The 21,941-nt window shown below is 39.0% G+C and overlaps 1 protein-coding gene across 2 annotated transcripts in view; it reads left to right on the plus strand.

Moving 5' to 3' along the window:
- LOC125240317 (fatty acyl-CoA reductase wat-like) overlaps window positions 1-20,008 on the plus strand; it is a 34,612-nt gene extending 14,604 nt beyond the window's left edge. For both annotated transcript variants that reach the window (XM_048148199.1, XM_048148198.1), the window contains exons 3-14: window positions 1,400-1,530; window positions 7,618-7,740; window positions 8,672-8,797; window positions 10,646-10,791; window positions 11,558-11,667; window positions 12,340-12,417; window positions 12,772-12,892; window positions 14,364-14,489; window positions 16,905-17,024; window positions 17,664-17,793; window positions 18,321-18,448; window positions 19,737-20,008. In XM_048148199.1, coding sequence (XP_048004156.1) covers window positions 1,400-1,530; window positions 7,618-7,740; window positions 8,672-8,797; window positions 10,646-10,791; window positions 11,558-11,667; window positions 12,340-12,417; window positions 12,772-12,892; window positions 14,364-14,489; window positions 16,905-17,024; window positions 17,664-17,793; window positions 18,321-18,448; window positions 19,737-19,824 — 1,427 coding nt within the window. In that variant the 3' untranslated portion in view covers window positions 19,825-20,008. The remainder of the gene's footprint in view (window positions 1-1,399; window positions 1,531-7,617; window positions 7,741-8,671; window positions 8,798-10,645; window positions 10,792-11,557; window positions 11,668-12,339; window positions 12,418-12,771; window positions 12,893-14,363; window positions 14,490-16,904; window positions 17,025-17,663; window positions 17,794-18,320; window positions 18,449-19,736) is intronic.
- The last annotated feature ends 1,933 nt before the right edge of the window (window positions 20,009-21,941 follow it).

The following is a 21,941-nucleotide window of genomic DNA, read 5'->3' on the forward strand; positions in this document are numbered from 1 at the left end:
GGTCGGACCTTACTAGCCAAAGGCAAAGACGTGGCCTACGATGGAGTGAGCTCGCCCAGAAGATGCCTGTTCACTCTTGATTTGAAGGTTGCGGTTATATGAGCTCAAAAAAAAATATTAATATTATAATTTTCTTTATTTATTTTCCTTCTTAAGTTAGGTTTTGTACAATATGAGTATAAAAGTAAAATAAAAAACACTTACAAAACAATATAAAACATATAAACACATTTTTTTTTTAATATATATATGAGCTCATTATTATTGTCGTTTCAGCTAGCCCGCAGGCCGTCGTTTTAATTACAACTTGTATATTATGCCAATTTATTCATATATTCATATTTACGGTGACGGTGACGATCGAGTCCGCAGTTAATCTCTTAATTATGTACCAACATGGAAGCAATAAAGAATTGAATTGAATTGAATTTATTTGTTTTTACCTACAGCCCAATTCGAAAGTATGCAAATAACATATCTACACACGATATGGATAGGATCTGTATCTAAAATAATCTTCGAATAAACGTCGCTAACCGATCCGTATCGTATCAGTCACATGTCAGTGACATGAGCGTGTTGTTAAATATGATTTTTTTATAAACTTTATGTCATTTCTACTCAGAAACACTAGCTTACTCGTATTCAATCCTAATATAAGTTAACTATTTAACCTAACCACAAAATTAAACTGTTGAAAAAGCTGAGTTGGTTAGCGGTTCACTATGTCGGTTTTTTTTTAATTTTAATTCTGTGGTTAGGTTATTTCCTTTGAAATCCTTCCTACTTCCGATATCGGATAGGATAATGTAATAACCACAAAATTAAACTGTTGAAAAAGCTGAGTTGGTTAGCGGTTCACTATGTCGGTTTTTTTTTAATTTTAATTCTGTGGTTAGGTTATTTCCTTTGAAATCCTTCCTACTTCCGATATCGGATAGGATAATGTAATAACCACAAAATTAAACTGTTGAAAAAGCTGAGTTGGTTAGCGGTTCACTATGTCGGTTTTTTTTTAATTTTAATTCTGTGGTTAGGTTATTTCCTTTGAAATCCCTCCTACTTCCGATATCGGATAGGATAATGTAATAACCACAAAATTAAAATTTTGAAAAAAAAAAACCCCGACATAGTAGACCGATTTTTATGAAACATGGCTATAGAACACTCCCGACTAACTCAGCTTTCAAACAAAAAAACTAAATCTAAATCGGTTCATCCGTTCGGGAGCTACGATGCCACAGACACACACACACAGACAGACAGACATACAGACAGACAGACAGACACACACACAGACAGACAGACACGTCAAACTTATAACACCCTGTCGTTTTTGCGTCGGGGGTTAAAAACGCACTAAGTTCAATGTAAAACTGACTTCTCCTTTCTTCTCCAGGCTTCCTGGGCAAGGTGCTCATGGAGAAGCTTCTCCGCTCGTGTCCAGGCGTTGAGAATATCTACCTGCTGGTGCGGCAGAAGAGGGGGAAGGACATTTATACCAGGATAGAAGAGATTTTCGACGACCCTGTAAGTATTTTAGGTTAAACTAAAATCAGGGGGCGGCTCACTCCGCAATTATATCGCGGCGCTACAAGAGCATTTTTTTTTTCGCCACTTTTATGAAGTGTGATATTTTTGAAAAAAAAAAATATGTTATATCTACTCAGAATTACTAGCCTTTTCAATCCTAGTAGTTAAAAAAATTGTCCCATACGATTTTTTCTTATTTTGTTACCATTTTCCGTACATGTTGTATGGGGTAACAAAAGAGGAAAGTAACAAAAATGTATGGAAATTCTGGGACACTTTTTGTCTCCCAGTGAGATTGAAAGTACTCGTGATTCTGAGTACAATTGACCTAAAATTCCCTATAACAATTTAAAAAAAATGCTCACAAGTACATGCCAGCGGCCGCGAGTTCGCGGCCCATTCAGTGATGACGACCTTCGCGCGGCGCAATAGAATTCAATGTCGGCTGCTTGCGAGTGGTCCGTTTGTTAATGTAGGTAAGAATTGGAATGGCGGCGTTTTATGAACATCAAAGGAGTGAGCCTTCTGTACTTGTACTATTATACACCGTGTTTCACTTAACACTAAAAACCTGAAAACCGTTTGTTCAGAATCGAGAGTAGAATCGATTGAGCTATATCTTGATGGGGGTAATATTTTTTGTTTTAATTTGTATTATTAGTTATTGTTTACGTGCCCATTCTACAAATTCGTAATACAACATTGTGCATATCATATTGCTAGAGGTTGTATACCTTTTTCAGTATTTAGGGGTATTAATACTGGCTGGTTACTTGGACGATTATTTTTTCCACTACGAGTTTGACGTTGTGCGTCACTTTAATTTTAAAGTTTATCATAAGTCATAACAAATTGAACTCTTACCTAATTACAACCTTGTCATTTTGAACGTTAGGTTTAAATTTGCTTACTGCGTCACCTGTCCAATTTGAAGTTTACTGTGACACAGTTTAACGTGCTTTACAGTGACATAGCTGTCTATTGGTAAACCTTATGTCGTTGCAGTAACGTACACAATTAATCAGTTTTAAGGTTTACGATGGTAGCTAGCAATTATTTTATTGAGTGTAGAGTTAAAAGTCGAGTAGAGCTGCACAGAAAATTAAATATTCAATTTAAAAAAATAATAATCATCAAATTAAAAAATGAATATTCTAGATACGTTTAAAACAATAAAAATCAGTTGGGGTGTCTGAGGTTTTTAGTGATACCGGAAACACGGTGTATATTATGTGCTAAAATGCCAATCATCAATGAGGAGGCACACTCAAAGGTTATGACAGATGGCGCCACCGTCCGTACGTGAGAGCGAGAAGATGATAGGTATGTTTTTTCTTTCTCCACATATGAATGACAGTGACATGCCTAGACACTTGCACAGGCGCCGCCTGGCGGGATAAAATGGCAGTGTGCCTTCTCATTCGAACTTATCCTCTCTGCCGAAGCATATGCCCAAATAGCATACGATCTATTAATATACGTAATAACAATATTTAAATTTTGAAAAAAACCCCGACCGCGACATAGTGGACCGATTTTCATGAAACATGGCTAAGAACACTCCCGACTAACTCAGCTTTCAAACAAAAAAAAACTAAATCTAAAACGTCCAATGTTTTTTTTTGTGGCGGTGTGCAGAGGTTTTGTGAGTAAGAACCACGCGTCGTTTGAGTGCGTTTTCACATTATCCTATATCGGATGTCGGACCGATATCCCATACATTACAGGCGCCATCTACGCCCACGGGGGATACAGTTGCTCAACGACTTTCGTATTTTTATGAAAAGTTGCGTCGCCTCGTGTGCGCACTTTCATACTAGGCCATGGTCTGGTTATTCTATTGCAAGTGCAGAGTTCCGCAATTTCGCAAAGACTTTTTACTGCACATTTGTGCGATCGCTCATGATTCATTTGTTTCCAATGGTCTGCAAGTACTTCATACTCATTCTTGCAGCGCGTATGACGAATGTCTTAATCGGACGTGGTGACCATACAAATGTAGTTCAACGTTCAACTATTACAATCGATGGTTGTGGAAAATTCGCGAATTTTCCAATGTCATACACATACGCTATTTGATATTTTGTTATTTGATGTTTTGTTTGTTATTTGGGTTAAATTGTGGCGTAGGCGAGAGGCTGGCAACCTATCACTACAATGTCACTCATAATTTACGAAAAAAAAAGAAAATGTTCTGCAAGTTGTATTGCTACACTCATTTAAGCCTAAACCTGGTAATCTAGACGCCTTTTAGGATCAATTTTCTCTTTTGAAATTCAAACCTACTTACTTAAATTTAGGATAATTACGACCACAAGCAAATCTAGGCTTGTTTTGTCAGTTTTCCGTAATAACCTTGATGCCCTTTAGCGCTGAGGTTTACCACAACCATCACGGCAAATCGTGTGCCAGGGGACCTTCGGAAATGATAATGAGGTATACTTTACTAGCACTACGAAATAGACTTTTTCCCCTCACTAGCTCGGAAACACGTGTTTTGTCCTTTAATACCAGCGGGTAAACACGCATTTTATCCACTAGTGGGTAAAGTAATTTGACCTTGAATAAAGTCAAATTAACTGCATTAAAATTGACAAAAGTAGGTGAATCTAGTAATAAAGATGATTTACCACCTGCGGAACTACTGGAAGCAGTGATAAACGCATTTTTTGCGTTGTAGTTTCCTCGCTATAGTGAGGGGAAAAGTTTGGTGTTACACTCGGGTGTAAATGTATTTTACTTCTCGTGTGTTAAAAAACTCGCAAGTTCAGGATTCTATTCTCGAACCACTCGCTTCGCTCGTGGTTCAACTGTAGAATCCTTTCACTTGCTCGTTTTTCAATTCCACACTCGGCGTTAAAATACAACTTTGCCCCCTTGTATAACAAATAACTATTAAAAATTGCAAAGTAGCTATTACAATAAGAAGCCTAGGAAGTACAGTCACCGGCATAAATAAGTGATGATTTCTGTACCTTGTCACATTAACGTCTTGTTTGAAATGTCATACGAAATTCTAAAACGATTTAAAGCGACAAGGTACAGAAGTCATCGCTCATTTATGCCGGTGGCTGTACCAAGGGGTACAATGCCCCACAGGCCTATTTTTAACCCCGACGCAAAAACGAAGGGGTGTTATAAGTTTGACGTGTCTGTCTGTCTGTGGCATCGTAGCTCCGAACGGAAAAACCGATTTAGATTTAGTTTTTTTTTGTCTGAAAGCTGAGTTAGTCGGGAGTGTTCTTAGCCATGGGTGCTAAGCGACGATATACATACTTAAATAGATAAATACATACGTATATGATAGATAGAAAACATCCATGACTCAGGAACAAATAACTATGATCATCACAAAAATAAATGCCCTGACCGGGATTCGAACCCAGAACCGCGGCTCAGCAGGCAGGGTCACTACCATAGAGGAATAACTATAAGGGAAGAGTTGTAACTTCATACACCAGTCAAAGCGAGTTATTTGTATAGGCATAGTTATAGTGACATCTAGCGACAATCACGCGTCAAATAGCGTGAATTATCAGTACCACTACTCGATACTAGGTGACAACAGTGTCTCGTCTGCCAAAAAATTTATATTAGAACATTTAGAACAGTTTCCAACTTATATTACAAGCAGAAGTAATTGAAAACAGAATACTGATTAATACTATTGTAATATTAGCTAAAAATTGGTGAGCAATAGACTTTTCGTTCGTCGCGACATCTACTGACAAGTAGCAGTACTGATAATTTACGCTAGTTGACGCGTGATGGTCGCTAGATGTCACTTAACTATGCACTGAGAGAAAATACAACCAGTTTTCATGTTCGTTCAACAAGTTTTTTGGTTAAAATAGCGCCTACGTGGTCTTTGGTTCAAACAACAAGCTACTTGTCATTTGAATCGGCAATATATTTCAATCAACAAGTCGATTTTATAAAAACAACCTGACACATATTGTTTTAAACATACGTTTGGCTGAATCAAACGGATAAACCGCAACAAGTCGAACTTGTTAAATTCACAATGCAAATTTCTCTCAGTGTGCCTATACAAATAACCCGCATTTACTAATGTATGGAACTATTGAGTTATGTAACTCTTCCCGGACTTATCCGTCTGTGGTCACTACCGACTGAGCCAGACCGGACGTTTGCGTTTTGAAGTGTGAGACTTTGCATGAACTCGATTTATTTAAACATGTTATTATATTGAAGTGCATCTGTTTATATTGACATCGACATTGAACCATATTTGTTTATTGCACTTGATGCAAAATAAACATGGGAGACCCTTGGCCAAGTTGACATAAGACGAGCGTTTTCTTTGACATGGCCGTGTCATATTTAAGGTTGAGTGTCAGTAAATATGTCAAGGGGTTTTCCTTGAAGGTACTGCGTATACCTTGGTAGGTACAGTCAACCAAACTGAAGAGGCCCTGTGAATGAACGGCATTTCTGCGATGCGAAACGAAAACGAAACGCCACGAAAGGTCTGTCGCGCCAATACGCAAGAGCGGTAGAGATAGATATCTACGAGCGTTTCGTTTCGTGAGCGTTTGTGCCATTCGGGTACGCACCTAGGCCACTTGACACTGTTAATTGATGTCAAGTTTTAAAGGGTTATTCACACTAGTTACTTATCATCAAATTTTAGGTATTTTTAGGGTTCCGTAGTCAACTAGGAACCCTTATAGTTTCGCCATGTCTGTCTGTCCGTCCGTCCGTCCGCGGATAATCTCAGTAACCGTTAGCACTAGAAAGCTGAAATTTGGTACCAATATGTATATCAATCACGCCAACAAAGTGCAAAAATAAAAAATGGAAAATAATGTTTTATTAGGGTACCCCCCCTACATGTAAAGTGGGGGCTGATATTTTTTTTCATTTCAACCCCAACATGTGATATATTGTTGGATAGGTATTTAAAAATGAATAAGGGTTTACTAAGATCGTTTTTTGATAATATTAATATTTTCGGAAATAATCGCTCCTAAAGGAAAAAAAGTGCGTCCCCCCCCTAACTTTTGAACCATAAGTTTAAAAAATATGAAAAAAATCACAAAAGTAGAACTTTATAAAGACTTTCTAGGAAAATTGTTTTGAACTTGATAGGTTCAGTAGTTTTTGAGAAAAATACGGAAAACTACGGAACCCTACACTGAGCGTGGCCCGACACGCTCTTGGCCGGTTTTTATATGATAATATTTTTTGATAATATGAATATTTTCGGAAATAATCGCTCCTAAAGGAAAAAAAAGTGCGTCCCCCCCCTCTAACTTTTGAACCATAAGTTTAAAAAATATGAAAAAAATCACAAAAGTAGAACTTTATAAAGACTTTCTAGGAAAATTGTTTTGAACTTGATAGGTTCAGTAGTTTTTGAGAAAAATACGGAAAACTACGGAACCCTACACTGAGCGTGGCCCGACACGCTCTTGGCCGGTTTTTATATTCTGCTGGAGGTCGGTTCGGTAAAAACACCGAAAACAAAATTCGAAATTGCCAAATTTCTCATGGAATATTCTCGGTATTGTTTAACCCCCGACGCAAAAACGACGGGGTGTTATAAGTTTGACGTGTCTGTCTGTCTGTCTGTGTGTGTGTCTGTCTGTGGCATCGTAGCTCGCGAACGGATGAACCGATTTAGATTTAGTTTTTTTTGTCTGAAAGCTGAGTTATTCATTTGATATTTGCCAGTCGCTTTTCGGTGAAGAAAAACATCGTGAGAAAACCGGACTAATTCCGATAAGGTCTAGTTTACCCTGCGGGTTGGAAGGTCAGAGAGATCATCCACCTTGCGTTAAACCGGCATTCGCCACGGCTCATGGGAACCTGGGGTCCGCTTTAACAACTAATCCCAAGATTTGGCATAGGCACTAGTTTTACGAAAGCGATAAAGTACATAACCTAAATATACATATAACATACATATAATCACGCCTGTATCCCATAAAGGGGTAGGCAGAGCACATGAACTACTAAGTTTCAGTGCCACTCTTGGCAAAAAGGGGTTGAAAGAAATCCAAATTGTGACATTGCAGTGGCAGGTAACCTAAATATAAATTGTCTTATTTATTTTTACAGGTATTTGATAGACTGAAAGAAGACGTCCCGAAGTTCCGACACAAAGTGGTGGTTATCCCCGGCGATTGCGAGGCGGTGGGACTCGGTCTGTCCCTGTCTGACAGGCAAATACTTACGGAGAAGGTGAGATTTCAGAATTATAGACGGTTCGAGAACTCGCTTACGAGTTTTATTACATTACGGTTTTTGATGGCTGTGCGAAATTGTATGTAACCGCAACAGCCCGCAATGTAACTAAAATCGCATGCGAGTTCGCACCCCGTCTAAAGCCCCATTTAAGGTAAGCTGGGCAAATCTCGACTGGGGGGCCATTGAAACTGATCCATTTTTTAACCCCCGACGCAAAAACGACGGGGTGTTATAAGTTTGACGTGTCTGTCTGTCTGTCTCTGTCTATCTGTGTGTGTGTCTGTCTGTGGCATCGTAGCTCCCGAGCGGATGAACCGATTTTGATTTAGTTTTTTTTTGTCTGAAAGCTGAGTTAGTCGGGAGTGTTCTTAGCCATGTTTCATGAAAATCGGTCTACTATGTCGCGGTCGGGGGTTTTTTCAAAATTTTAATTTTGGGGTTGGGTAGAGACCATATAGGAATAAGTGGGAAGAGTTGTAATTCCATACATCAGTAAATGCGGGTTATTTGTATAGGCATAGTTACAGCGACATCTAGCGACCATCACGCGTCAACTAGCGTAAATTATCAGTACTGTTACTTGTCAGCAGATGTCGAGACGAACGAAAAGTCTAATGCTCACCAATTTTTAGCTAATATTACAATAGTACTAATCAGTATTCTGTTTTCAATTTCTGCTTGTAATATAAGTTGTAAACTGTTTTAATATTACATTTTTGGCAGACGCGACACTGTTGGCACCTAGTGTCAAGGGTAGTGATAATTTACGCTATTTGACGCGTGATTGACGCTTAGATGACGCTAGATGTCACTACAAATAACTTGCATTTACTGATCCTCTATAGTACGGAGTGAGCAATGTGAGACTCCTTAGAACTCAAAAAGCTAACAGATTTCAAATAAAGACTCAATTTCCCTGTTTCAGGTGAACGTGGTTTTCCATTCGGCGGCGACGGTGAAGTTCGACGAGCACCTGCGAGCGGCGCTCGCCACGAATGTTCGTGCGCCGCTACACCTACTCAGGCTCGCGAGGGATATGAAGGACTTGAGCGTGAGAATCCATACTAATATTATTAATGGGAAAGTGTGTGTCTGTTTGTCTGTCTTTCACGGTAAAACGGAGCGACGAGTCAGATTTTTTAAGACGGTACGGTAGAGGTCAATTCTCCATACAAACGCTCTCGACTATTTCCTTTTTTGAAGATAGAGCAATGTTTTTTTCAACACAGATTGTTATTATTTTTATCTGTGTCGGACCGTTTTGATTTTTTTGATACTTATTCTGCTTTTTAAAGACTCTAGAGCCAATCAAAAATTTCCAAAATCGGCCCTTTTCACTGTCGCGCAAAAAAAGGTGTGATATTCAACATTGGTAACAATTAACCGAAAAAGCTAAACGGTCCGACATAGATTATTTCATTGTTATTCAGATTCTCAAATTTCGTTTCGATTGATTAAGTTTTGAAGGAGGAAAGAGTCGAGAGCGGAACTTCGATTTTAATGATTTTTTTGAAATATCTTTTGACTGAGTTGTTCTTAATGGACAATTTTTTTTCGATAAATCTAGTTAATAACACTTGTATATTTAACTAAAATTCCCAAGTTGAAAGCCTTTCCATTTTAGCATTTTCGCTACCGTATCCTCTTAAGTGGAGATAGTTGAAGGAATGGAGAGTGACATAGGCTGCTTTTTGTATCTTTATAACCCTAAAAGGGGGGTGGAGGGTGGAAGTTTGTATGGAGTATTCCGCAAATTTCGATAATATTATAAATGGGAAAGTGTGTCTGTTTGTTTGTCCGTCTTTCACGGCAAAGCGGAGCGACATATTGATGTGATTTTTAGTGGAGATAGTTGAAGGGATGGAGTGTGACATAGGCTACTTTTTGTCTCTTTCTATTCTAACCCCCTCAAATGGGAATTGCGTATGGAGCACTCCGCAATTTCTTTTTTAAATTTACACTATACACTTACTGATAAAGATTCTACTTCATACCATAGAGGAGTATTGTAAGGAAAGAGTTCTGTTGTAACTCCATAAATCAGTAAATGCAAGTTATATGTAGTGACATCTAGCGTCAATCACGCGTTAAATAGCGTAAATTGTCAGTACCACTACTCGACACTAGATGCCAACAGTGTCTCGTCTGCCAAAAATGAAATATAAAAACAGTTTACAACTTATATTACAAGCAGAAGGAATTGAAAACAGAGTACTGATTAATACTATTGTTATTGAGCATTAGACTTTGTTCGTCGCGACATCTATTGACAAGTAGCAGTACTGATAATTTACGCTAGTTGACGCGTGATTGACGCGTGGATGACGCTAGATGTCGCTACTAATAACTTGCATTTACTGATGTATGGAGTTACAACTCTTCCCTTACTTATTCCTCTATGCTGCATACATATTTTTTTTTATACTACGTCGGTGGCAAACAAGCGTACGGTCCGCCTGATGGAAAGCGGTCACCGTAACCTATGGACGCCTGCAACTCAAACAGTGTCACATGCGCGTTGCCACCCCATTAGAAACTTGTACATTCCCTTTTGCTGTGTTAAATACACAGCAAAAAGGAGTACACAAGTTCCAAGAAGTGTTCGGGTTGCCGACGACTCAAAGGACAATAGACGGAATAAGTCAGTTCCGTAAGTCCTCCCGTCATCAGCACACTGCACCCTCGTTGAGCTCTGGCAACCTTACTCACCGGCAGGAACACAACACTATGAGTAGGGTCTAGTGCTATTTGGCTGCGGTCTTCTGTAAGGCGGAGGTACTACCCCAGTTGGGCTCTGCTCTAGATTCGAGCGAGATGATATCCGCTGTGCCGTGCCCTACCACACAAAGCGGAATATCATTCGCTATGCCCTACCCCCTACAGTTGCCTTATCTTCCAGGTGTTCATGCATGTGTCTACAGCATACTCCAACTCCCACCTAGAAGCGGTTCAGGAGCGGTTCTACCCGTGCGAAGCGAGCTGCGATCACCTGGAGACGGTGATAGACAAACTGACAGACGAGCAGATCAACCAGATGTTGCCTACGTAAGTAAATATCTTCGTTTATTTCCGCTTTCCGAAAGATGGCCCTTCTAGCAGAAGTACCATGGTTGTATTTTAATCATAATATATCGTATCGTAGCCTGTGTGGTGACGGGTAAAGAATTTCACCACCCCCTTTCTTCCCGTGGGTGTCGTAGAAGGCGACTTTGGGATATGGGTTAAATTGTGGCGTAGGCGAGAGGCTGGCAACCTGTCACTGCAATGTCACAGTTGCGTTTTCTTTCAACCCCTTATTTGCCAAGAGTGGCACTGAAGCTTCAGTAGTTTCATATGTTCTGCCTACCCCTTTATGGGATACAGGCGTGATTGTATACGTATGTATGTATCGTATCACTCGTCACAAGCATGTATTATAATTTATAAAATTTTGAGAAAACCCCCGACTGCGACATAGTAGACCGATTTTCATGAAACATGGCTAAGAACACTCCCGACTAACTCAGCTTTCAGACAATAAAAAACTAAATCTAAATCGGTTCATCCGTTCGGGAGCTACGATGCCACAGACAGACACACACACAGACAGACAGACAGACAGACACGTCAAACTTATAACACCCCGTCGTTTTTCGGGGGTTAAAAAGTTAAGACGTTCAGGTTCCGTTGTGACTAATATTGGCGGATTATTCTGCGGGGCGCGAAATTCGAACCTCGTCAAGTCCAAAATTTGGCTGACAATTAGTTGAGGTCTTGGTGACTCAGATGGTTAGAGCCCTAAGCGCATTAAACTCATTATTGTGTGTTTCAGAATCCTAGGTCCTTGGCCGAATACGTACACCTTCACAAAAGCGCTGGCCGAGAAAGAGTTACGGAAGAATGCTGGAGATCTCCCTCTGGGCATCTTTAGACCTGCTATAGGTAAGTCACAGGAGTTATATTCTATATTGTACTTTAACACTTAGAGACTCTATACATCTCTAACATCTCTTAATCATAGCGTCAATCACGCGTAAAATAGCGTAAATTGTCAGTACCACTACTCGACACTAGGTGTCAACAGTGTCGCGTCTGCCAAAAAAAAAACAGTTTACAACTTACATATGTATAGTACAAGCAGAAGGAATTAAAACAGAATTACTGATGAATACTATTGTAATATTATTTAAAAACTGTTGAGCATTAGACTTTTTGTTTTTGTTGTAGTGACATCTATTGACAAGTAGCAGTACTGATAATTTACGCTAGTTGACACGTGATTGACGCGTAGATGACGCTAGATGTCACTACAAATAACTTGCATTTACTGATGTATGGAGTTACAACTATTTCCTTACTTATTTCTCTACTAGCTTTTGCCCGCGGCTTCGCTCGCGTTAGAAAGAGACAAAAAGTAGCCTATGTCACTCTCCATCCCTTCAACTATCTCCACTTAAAAAATCACGACAATTCGTCACTCCGTTTTGCCGTGAAAGACGGACAAACAAAGACACACACACTTTCCCATTTATAATATTAGTGTGGATGATAGAAAATTGACCCCACAGCTAGTGTTACCGTGTATTATCAGTAATATTCTGTTGATTTTTTCAGTTACATCGACAGCGAAGGAGCCTTTAGTCTGCTGGCTGGACAACATGTACGGACCCACTGGAGTCGCCATTGGTGCCGGTAGGTTCCTCGATTTAAATAACCTAACAACAAAATTAACATTTTGAAAAACCCCCTACCGCGACATAGTGGACCGATTTTCATGAAACATGGCTAAGAACACTCCCGACTAACTCAGCTTTCAGACAAAAAAACGAAATCCAAATCGGTTCATCCGTTCGGGAGCTACGATGCCACAGACAGACACACACAGAGACAGACAAACAGACAGACTTATTCCTCTAGGGTGTTTTTTATTTTTGCGTTTCCTAAGCATATCGCCAAGGTCTACAGCTCACAAAACTATCAGCTACAGAAAAAAGTAGACCTTGCATACAAATTTGTATTAAAATTAAATATACTATAATGTTTCAGTAACCGGAATCCTCCGAACCCTGCAATGCGACGAGAAAGTGACAGCTGACATCGTGCCAGTTGACATGACTGTCAACTGTTTAATGGTGGCCGCTGCCAACGTTCACAAAACATACAAAAGGTATTTCAGTTTATAACACGTTCTCTTCTACATTAGTTTTGTATTTTTTCTACTCCCGAAATGTTATTCGTCATTTACAGGGTAGTGCATAGATCTTTAAAATCCTATATAAAAGTCTATTCCCCACGTCCGCCGGCTTCCCGCGCATGCGCGCAGTATCGAAAAAACTGAAAACGCATTGTTTGCCTCTGTAACCATGGCAACGCATTGTTATAACGATACTGCGTCGTACGCGGGAAGGCTTTGGGCAGATGAGCTGACAGTGCAAACCTTTGCGTCAAAATACAGGAAACAGTGTGAATTTCACGAAAGTTATTCAAGAAAACTATTAAAAAATAAGTGCATGGTGGTAGAATGTATTGGTCAACTGAATGCACTAAAAAATGGCGCGAAATTAGAATTAAATTAAAACTCTATGGGAATTAATGAAATCAATTTCTAAGTATTATGGCTCGTCAATGATTCCGTCAACGTCAAGTTTTATTTCTTCGACTGGCCGGGGAGCCCTACATTTTTCAAATTTGCTGCCTTTTTTAAGTGCTAAGATTTGGTTCACCGTCTATAATCTAGTTAATTATAACAGCAACTGATTCTTTAAGCATTAGAGTTTTCATTCGCGACATCTAGTGTCAAGTGACAGTACTGATAAATTCGCTACTCAACGCTAGATGTCGCCTAGTAAAAGATTTTATTCGCGGTGTATTGTTTGGCAAAAAAAGAGTAGAAAATAATAGAGGCGCCACTGTCTATGTAAACCGTTTTGCATATGTAGCAACTATTTAGTAGTTTTTGTATGAGAACAGTAAGTGTTGCCATGATGAAAAAACCGGCCAAGAGCGTGTCGGGCCACGCTCAGTGTAGGGTTCCGTAGTTTTCCGTATTTTTCTCAAAAACTACTAAACCTATCAAGTTCAAAACAATTTTCCTAGAAAGTCTTTATAAAGTTCTACTTTTGTGATTTTTTTCATATTTTTTAAACATATAGTTCAAAAGTTAGAGGGGGGGGGGACACACTTTTTTTTCCTTTAGAAGCGATTATTTCCGAAAATATGAATATTATCAAAAAACGATTTTAGTAAACCCTTATTCATTTTTAAATACCTATCCAACAATATATCACACGTTGGGGTTGGAATGAAAAAAAATATCAGCCCCCATTTTACATGTAGGGGGGGTACCCTAATAAAACATTTTTTTTCCATTTTTTATTTTTGCACTTTGTTGGCGTGATTGATATACATATTGGTACCAAATTTCAGCTTTCTAGTGCTTACGGTTACTGAGATTATCCGCGGACGGACGGACGGACAGACAGACATGGCGAAACTATAAGGGTTCCTAGTTGACTACGGAACCCTAAAAATAGTTCCACTTCTACTCTATTTCGCTGGGCTGTACAAGCTATGGTCATGTAAATCTGGGCACAGGAAAAGTTGCGAAATTTTTTATGGGTGATAACTTTTTTTTCCAGGTCACCTCCTCCAGAGCCCCCGATCTTCAACTACGTGAGCTCCGTGGAGAACAGGATCACCTGGGGGGAGTTCATGACACATAACCTCAAACATATCGATAAGAACCCCTTTTCTAATGCTGTGTGGTAAGATTTTGTCTCAAGGAAGATCAGTAGGCCTAGCACATGATGGTCGCGAGAGTATGTCGCCGCGAGATAGACTACCCGTCCTTATAAGAATAAGAATAAGAATAAGAATTTATTTATTGCCTCAAAAAACTTACAAGTAACCTTACATGCTAAGTACAGTACATATTATCTTACATACTAAATGTTACTTAACTAGACAAGTGATATATACAGTATATTGGCAATAGGTTCCAATCTCAGCATGTGCCAAGCTGAGGGCCTAGCGCTGGTTTTCAGACTGGACCTTCGGGATCGATCGGTCGCAGGTTAACAAATTACCGTGCTGATAGGCTTTTACATTACATAGGTAATTGATATTATAAATTAAAGATTGAAATATAAAAGGTATGTTAAAAACAATCTTAAGAAAAACAAAACAAATATACATGCTGGCTTGTACTCTATACCTAGACGTGTGTGTGTGTGTGTGCGCGCGTGTGTGTGCGTGTGTGTGTGTGTGTGTGCGTGTATGTGTGTGTGTGTGTGTGTTTGCGTGTCTGTGAGTGGGTACCGCTGGCTTGCTTATCTTTATGTCATTAATACAGTTAGAAGAAGACGTGTCATCTATCTCGCGGCGACATACTCTCGCGGCCATCATGTGCTAGGCCTACTGATTAAGGATTTATAAGGTTTAATCGTATTCAAAGAGGATCGAGTATTTAGAGAATAGGCGAGACGATAAAAAAAAACTAATTAGTCCGTCAGTTAAATTATCAAAGTATTTTAGACACGTGTTTTTTCTTTTTTCTCGTAAACGAAAAATGAGGACGGTACAGTGCGTTGAAGTTTCGCGTGACGTCACGCCTAGGTAAAAGTTTTACTTAGAAGTGACGTCACAAGCCCCACTCCGGAACTTTGATGCTCTATATCTTTGTATTTTTTCATTAATTAGAAAAAGCTAAAAATATGTGTTCAGTATTTTTGGACGATCTAACTGACGGACTAAACAGAATGCCATTTTTTATGTAGTCGTCATCCCTATTACTGTCAAAGTAAAATGTATAGTCATGAAAGTTATCATGACTTGAACATTTTTCCTATTTTTGTCCTTTATGCCCGTTTAATCCAAGCAAATATGAATACATGAACCAACTATAGTGGCGCCACCTTTGTAGATGTTTGACTGTAAAGTTGCCAATCCCATTGGCGATTGTCGATAAAAGATTTACCAGACTAGAAGACTAGAACTATTTTACAGACCAGAAGACCAGACCAGTTTAAATACCTCTAGATAAGGGATTTATTTTATGATTTAAACTATAGAGGAAATACTTAACGGAAGCGTTGTAACTCCATACATCAGTAAATGCAAGTTATTTGTAGTGACATCTAGCGTCGTCCACCCGTCAATCACGCGTCAACTAGCGTAAATTATCAGTACCGCTACTTGTCAATAGATGTCGCGACGAACAAAAAGTCTAATGCTCAACAATTTTTAGCTAATATTACAATAGTATTAATCAGTGGCCCGTTTCTCGAAAGGTACAAGCCTTGTATTACAAGTGTGTTTCCATGACAACCCATACGATTTGACAGTTCACGCACTTGTAATACAAGGCTTGTACCTGTCGAGAAACGGGCCCCAGTACTCTGTTTTCAATTCCTTCTGCTTGTAATATAAGTTGTAAACTGTTTTAATATTACATTTTTGGCAGAAACAATACTGTTGGCATCTAGTGTCGAGCAGTGGTACTGATAATTTACGCTATTTGATACTAGATGTCACTACAAATAACTTGCATTTACTGATGTATGGAGTTTACAAATCTTCCCTTACTTATAGCTATACGTTTAAACGGCGACATGCTACGGTTGAAATACTAGCGCTAGAAACTGGGAATCTATAGTTGGTCATAGCCGCTGCACTGTTAAAGCAGAAGCTCGCAGGTTCGAGTCCTGCCGGAGGTGTAATAGTTATTTGTTATACAAGGGGGCAAAGTTGTATTTTAACGCCGAGTGTGGAATTGAAAAACGAGCAAGTGAAAGGATTCTATAGTTGAACCACGAGCGACGCGAGTGGTTCTAGAATACCTCCTGAACTTGCGAGTTTTTTAACACACGAGAAGTAAAATACATTTGCACCCGAGTGTAACACAAAACTTTTCCCCTCACTATAGCGAGGAAACTACAACGCGAAAAATCACTTTTTCCAGTAGTTTCACAGGTGGTAAATCATCTTTACTACTAGATTCACCTACTTTTATCAATTTTAAAGCAGTTAATTTGACTTTATTCAAGGTCAAATTACTTTACCCACTAGTGGATAAAATGCGTTTTTACCCGCTGGTATTGAAGGACAGAACACGTGTTTCCGAGCTAGTGAGGGGAAAATACGTATTTCCATTTTGCTTTTAATTTTTTTTTTTATTGCAGGTACGTGTCATTGACACTACACAGTTCAGCTTTAATGAACCAGCTTTACATCATCTTCTTGCATCTGCTACCAGGAGTGCTGGTTGATGCGTTAGCTGTGTGTATAGGGAGGAAACCAAAGTAAGTCACTCGATATCTACAGAGTGTAATCGTTAAGGCGATTATTCTGTAAAAAATTAAAATTTTGAAAAACCCCCGACCGTGACATAGTAGGCCGATTTTCATGAAACATGGCTAAGAACACTCCCGACTAACTCAGCTTTCAGACAAAAAAAAACCAAATCTAAATCGGTTTATCCGTTCCGACAGACTCTGTCTGTGGCATCGTAGCTCCCGAACGGATAAACCGACAGTTTTTTTGGTCCTATACAAGCTTTTAATCCTGGATAGGAATGGAAATGATTGGCGTCAAAAAAAAGTTTGTCGAAAATGCCCTTTTTCTCGCATCCTGTATGTTTCTTCCAAAATCTGTAAATGCCATTTCTCATCAATTTGAAATCGAGGGAAGGTCTCCTTAGACCATTTTCGCGTAGGATCACGGAATCTCATAGCTGCTTACTGACCCGCTATCAAAATACACCCTGCAGTATATTTTAAATTTGTTGCACTGACACTATTTGTATGAAAAAAAAAAAAATATTTGTATGCCTACAGGCAAAGCATAGCGACACTGACACAACTCCATGTAAGATCTATATGTACCTATGTTTACAAATAAAATATTTATGCTTTATGATTATGATTTATTTTTCCCCGCAGGATGTTGAAGGTGTACCGCAAGATCCATAAGTTCTCTTCTGTTCTCTCCTACTTCTGCACGCGGGAGATTCAGTTCTGCAACCGGAATATAAGGAATATGTGGGACAGCACGCCGGATGACGATAAACAGGTGAATAATCTTTAATATATACACACTAAGGCCTGTATTCCCAAAAGGGGTAGGCAGAGCCCATGAAGTTTCATGTACCTACACCTATGGGACGATTCGCGAAACTTGGCGAGAATAACTTGATGTTAATATAATAATTATAAAAATATAGACTATTGCCTGGCTCTCGTGAATCTACCCATGAAAGTAGTATTTTTATATAGACTGCAATGTTGTAAAAAATAAGGAAACTATCAGAGCAGAGTAGTTATGTGCAAGTTGCGGAATGATTCCAAAAAAATCTTAAATTTCATGAAAAATTCACGAAACTTTCACGAAAAATAAAGGGGAAAAAAAAGAAATTCTCAGTCATGATACTGTTCAAAATGTTTGGGTTCAAAAGTTAAATTTATATATTTAATTTGTAGGTATTTATAAATGTAGTTTTAACTTAAAAACTATAATAACAACCTAACTAAAGATAATAATAAGTGACTGTGGTAAGGGCAAGCGACAACTTATTATCTTTTTTACTTATTTTTTTCCAGATATTCCCGTTCAGTATGGGCGAAGTGAGCTGGGAGGAATACTTCAAGCAGTACCTGATCGGAATCCGGCGATACATGTTTAAGGAGAGCGATGACACATTGCCACAAGCGAGGATCAAGTGGAGAAGGTAATTTTGTTCAACCATAGAGGAATAAGTAAGGGAAGAGCTGTAACATACATCAGTAAATGCGTAAAAAATTTGTAGTGACATCTAGCGTCAATCACGCGTCAAATAGCGTAAATTATCAGTAAGTACTGCTACTTGTCAATAGATGTCGCGACGAACGAAAAGTCTAATGCTTAACAGTTTTTAGCTAACATTACAATAGTACATACATACATACATATAATCACGCCTGTATCCCATAAAGGGGTAGGCAGAGCACATGAATTACTAAGTTTCAGTGCCACTCTTGGCAAAAAGGTTGGAAAGAAATCCAAATTGCGACATTGCAGTGACAGGTTGCCAGCCTCTCGCCTACGCCACAATTTAACCCAAATCCCACTGTCGACTTCTACGACAACCACGGGAAGAAAGGGGGTGGTGAAATTCTTAACCCGTCACCACACGGGGTACCACACCACATTACAATAGTGTTAATTAGTATTCTGTTTTCAATTACTTCTGCTTTTAATGTAAGTTGTAAACTGTTTTAATATTACATTTTTGGCAGACGAGATATTGTTGACACCTATTGTCGAGTAGTGGTACTGATAATTTACGCTATTTGACGTCAGATGTCACTACATATAACTCGCATTTACTGATGTATGGAGTTACAGCTCTTTTCTTACTTCTCTATGGCCTGTCGGACACATTACTAAATATCTCGAGAACTACTTATTAGGGATGTACCGACTATTGATTTGGCCGACTAGGCCGACTACCGACTAGTCGGCGCTTGGGTGGCCGATTAGTCGGCCGACTAGTCGACCAGAACATAATTTTCGATAAATTCACATTTTGAATGTCATTTTTGATCCTTCGTTCGCGCTTTTCATGATTTTTTACAGATGTTAAAGGTTCATGACAATATTTATATACATTTTCCATTTTTAACAACCGGCTTGGCTTAGTGGGTAGAGTAGTGATCCTGCCTATAAAGTCGATTCCTAGGTAGGAAATTTATTTCTGTGGTGATAACAGATATTTATTGTTTTGACAAAAAAAGGAATTACTAATAGCTGCATAATACCACCATAATTTTCAGCTGGTAATTTAATTTTGTACTGTTTTTCTATCACATGAAGTGCCGACTAATCGGCCCTTTTTACCGACTAGTCGCCGACTAATCGCTGACTACAAATGTGGCCGGATAGTCGGCTTTCCCGACTATTCGGTACATCCCTACTACTTATGCTATCGAATTTCGGAATGAACATTGTTGACCTCCTTTTTTTTTGTTCTGTTACAGACTCTACTACCTGCACCTGTTAGTACGGCTGCTTTTCTCCGCTCTGGCCCTCTACGCTCTATGGTCCATATTATCTGCATTATTTTAGAACCAAAGTTATTGTTTATGGTAAAAGTGTAAAGTTTTAGAAAAATCATAAGTTTAAATTGAAAATCAAGTATGTCAGGAAAAACAAATTTTAAATAAATATTACAGGACATTCCTACACAGATTGACCGAGTTCCACGGTAAGCTCAAGAAGGCTTGTGTTGCAGGTACTCAGACAACGATATATATAATATACAAATACTTATATACATAGAAAACATCCATGACTCAGGAACAAATATCTGTGCTCATCACACAAATAAATGCCCTTACCGGGATTCGAACCCGGGACCGCGGCGTAGCAGGCAGGGTCACTACGCGCTAGGCCAGACCGGTCGGTTATTTTGATCCTTGATAGGAATGGGATCGATTGGCACCAAAAAAAAGTATGTGAAAAATGACCTTTTTCTCGCATCCTGTATGTTTTTCCCAAAATCTGTAAACGCCAATTTTCATAAATTAAAAATCGAAGGAAGGTCTTCTAAGACCGTTTTCGCGTAGCAGCACGGGATCTGGTAGCTGCCCTCACAGACCCGCTATCAAAATACATTATCCATACTAATATTATAAATGGGAAAGTGTGTATCGGTTTGTTTGTCAGTCTTTCACGGCAAAACGAAGCGACGAATTGACGTGATTTTTTAAAGTTGAGATAGTTGAAGGGATGGAGAGTGAATTAGGCTACTTTTTGTCTCTTTAATACCCCCCCCCCCCCCCCCCCCCCCACTTCCCTAAAATGGGTCGTGAAAGTTTATGTGGGGCATTCCGAATTTTTCGATTTTAACACGAGCGAAACCGCGGGCAAAAGATAGTGTATAATTTTTTTTTTCTCAGACTTTATACCTTTACCAATAGGTAACTAACTGCAAAATATTTCAATATGTACATAAATTAATGCATATTAATGTTTAAAATACATTGTGTAAGTTGTATAAATATTTTAAAACATTAAATATTATCCCCCTTATTCATAAACGTACTCTAAAGTTATCAAGCCGATAAAGTTCACTTGTCCCTTTCCGACGTATCAGTATGATAGAAAGGGACAAACGAACTTTATCGGCTTGATAACTATAGAGTACGTTTATGAATAAGGGGATATATGTATAGGTATATTTTAAGTAATTTTGTACCTATAGTTCTTATAGCAAGAGTTAGTTACTTTTGTGATTATGTCAAGCAATTTTAAACTTTATAATAGCTGATGAAAAATAAGAAACTTCTGATCAAGGTGTACATCTGGAGTATAGCCCTTTATGGATGTGAAACGTGGACAATGACCCTAAGAGATAGGAAGAGAATGGAAGCGTTTGAAATGTGGTGCTGGAGACGAATGGAGGGAATTAGTTGGAGAGACAAGATTACGAATGAGGAGGTGTTACGAAGAGTAAATGAAAGACGAGCCATCCTGAAAACGATTGAAAATAGACGCGGAAAAATGATCGGACATTTGATGCGACACGACCACTTTTTAGGGTTCCGTAGTCAACTAGGAACCCTTATAGTTTCGCCATGTCTGTCTGTCCGTCCGTCCGTCCGTCCGTCCGTCCGTCCGTCCGTCCGTCCGTCCGTCCGTCCGTCCGTCCGTCCGTCCGTCCGTCCGTCCGTCCGTCCGTCCGCGGATAATCTCAGTAACCGTTAGCACTAGAAATCTGAAATTTGGTACCAATATGTATATCAATCACGCCAACAAAGTGCAAAAATAAAAAATGGAAAAAAATGTTTTATTAGGGTACCCCCCCTACATGTAAAGTGGGGGCTGATATTTTTTTCATTCCAACCCCAACGTGTGATATATTGTTGGATAGGTATTTAAAAATGAATAAGGGTTTACTAAGATCGTTTTTTGATAATATTAATATTCTCGGAAATAATCGCTCCTAAAAGAAAATAAAGTGCGTCCCCCCCTCTAACTTTTGAACCATATGTTTAAAAAATATGAAAAAAATCACAAAAGTAGAACTTTATAAAGACTTTCTAGGAAAATTGTTTTGAACTTGATAGGTTCAGTACTTTTTGAGAAAAATACGGAAAACTACGGAACCCTACACTGAGCGTGGCCCGACACGCTCTTGGCCGGTTTTGGTTTTTTATTACTATTCTGGAGGGACGGATTGG

The sequence above is a fragment of the Leguminivora glycinivorella genome, chromosome 27 (assembly GCF_023078275.1).
Source record: "Leguminivora glycinivorella isolate SPB_JAAS2020 chromosome 27, LegGlyc_1.1, whole genome shotgun sequence".
Classification (NCBI taxonomy): domain Eukaryota; kingdom Metazoa; phylum Arthropoda; class Insecta; order Lepidoptera; family Tortricidae; genus Leguminivora; species Leguminivora glycinivorella.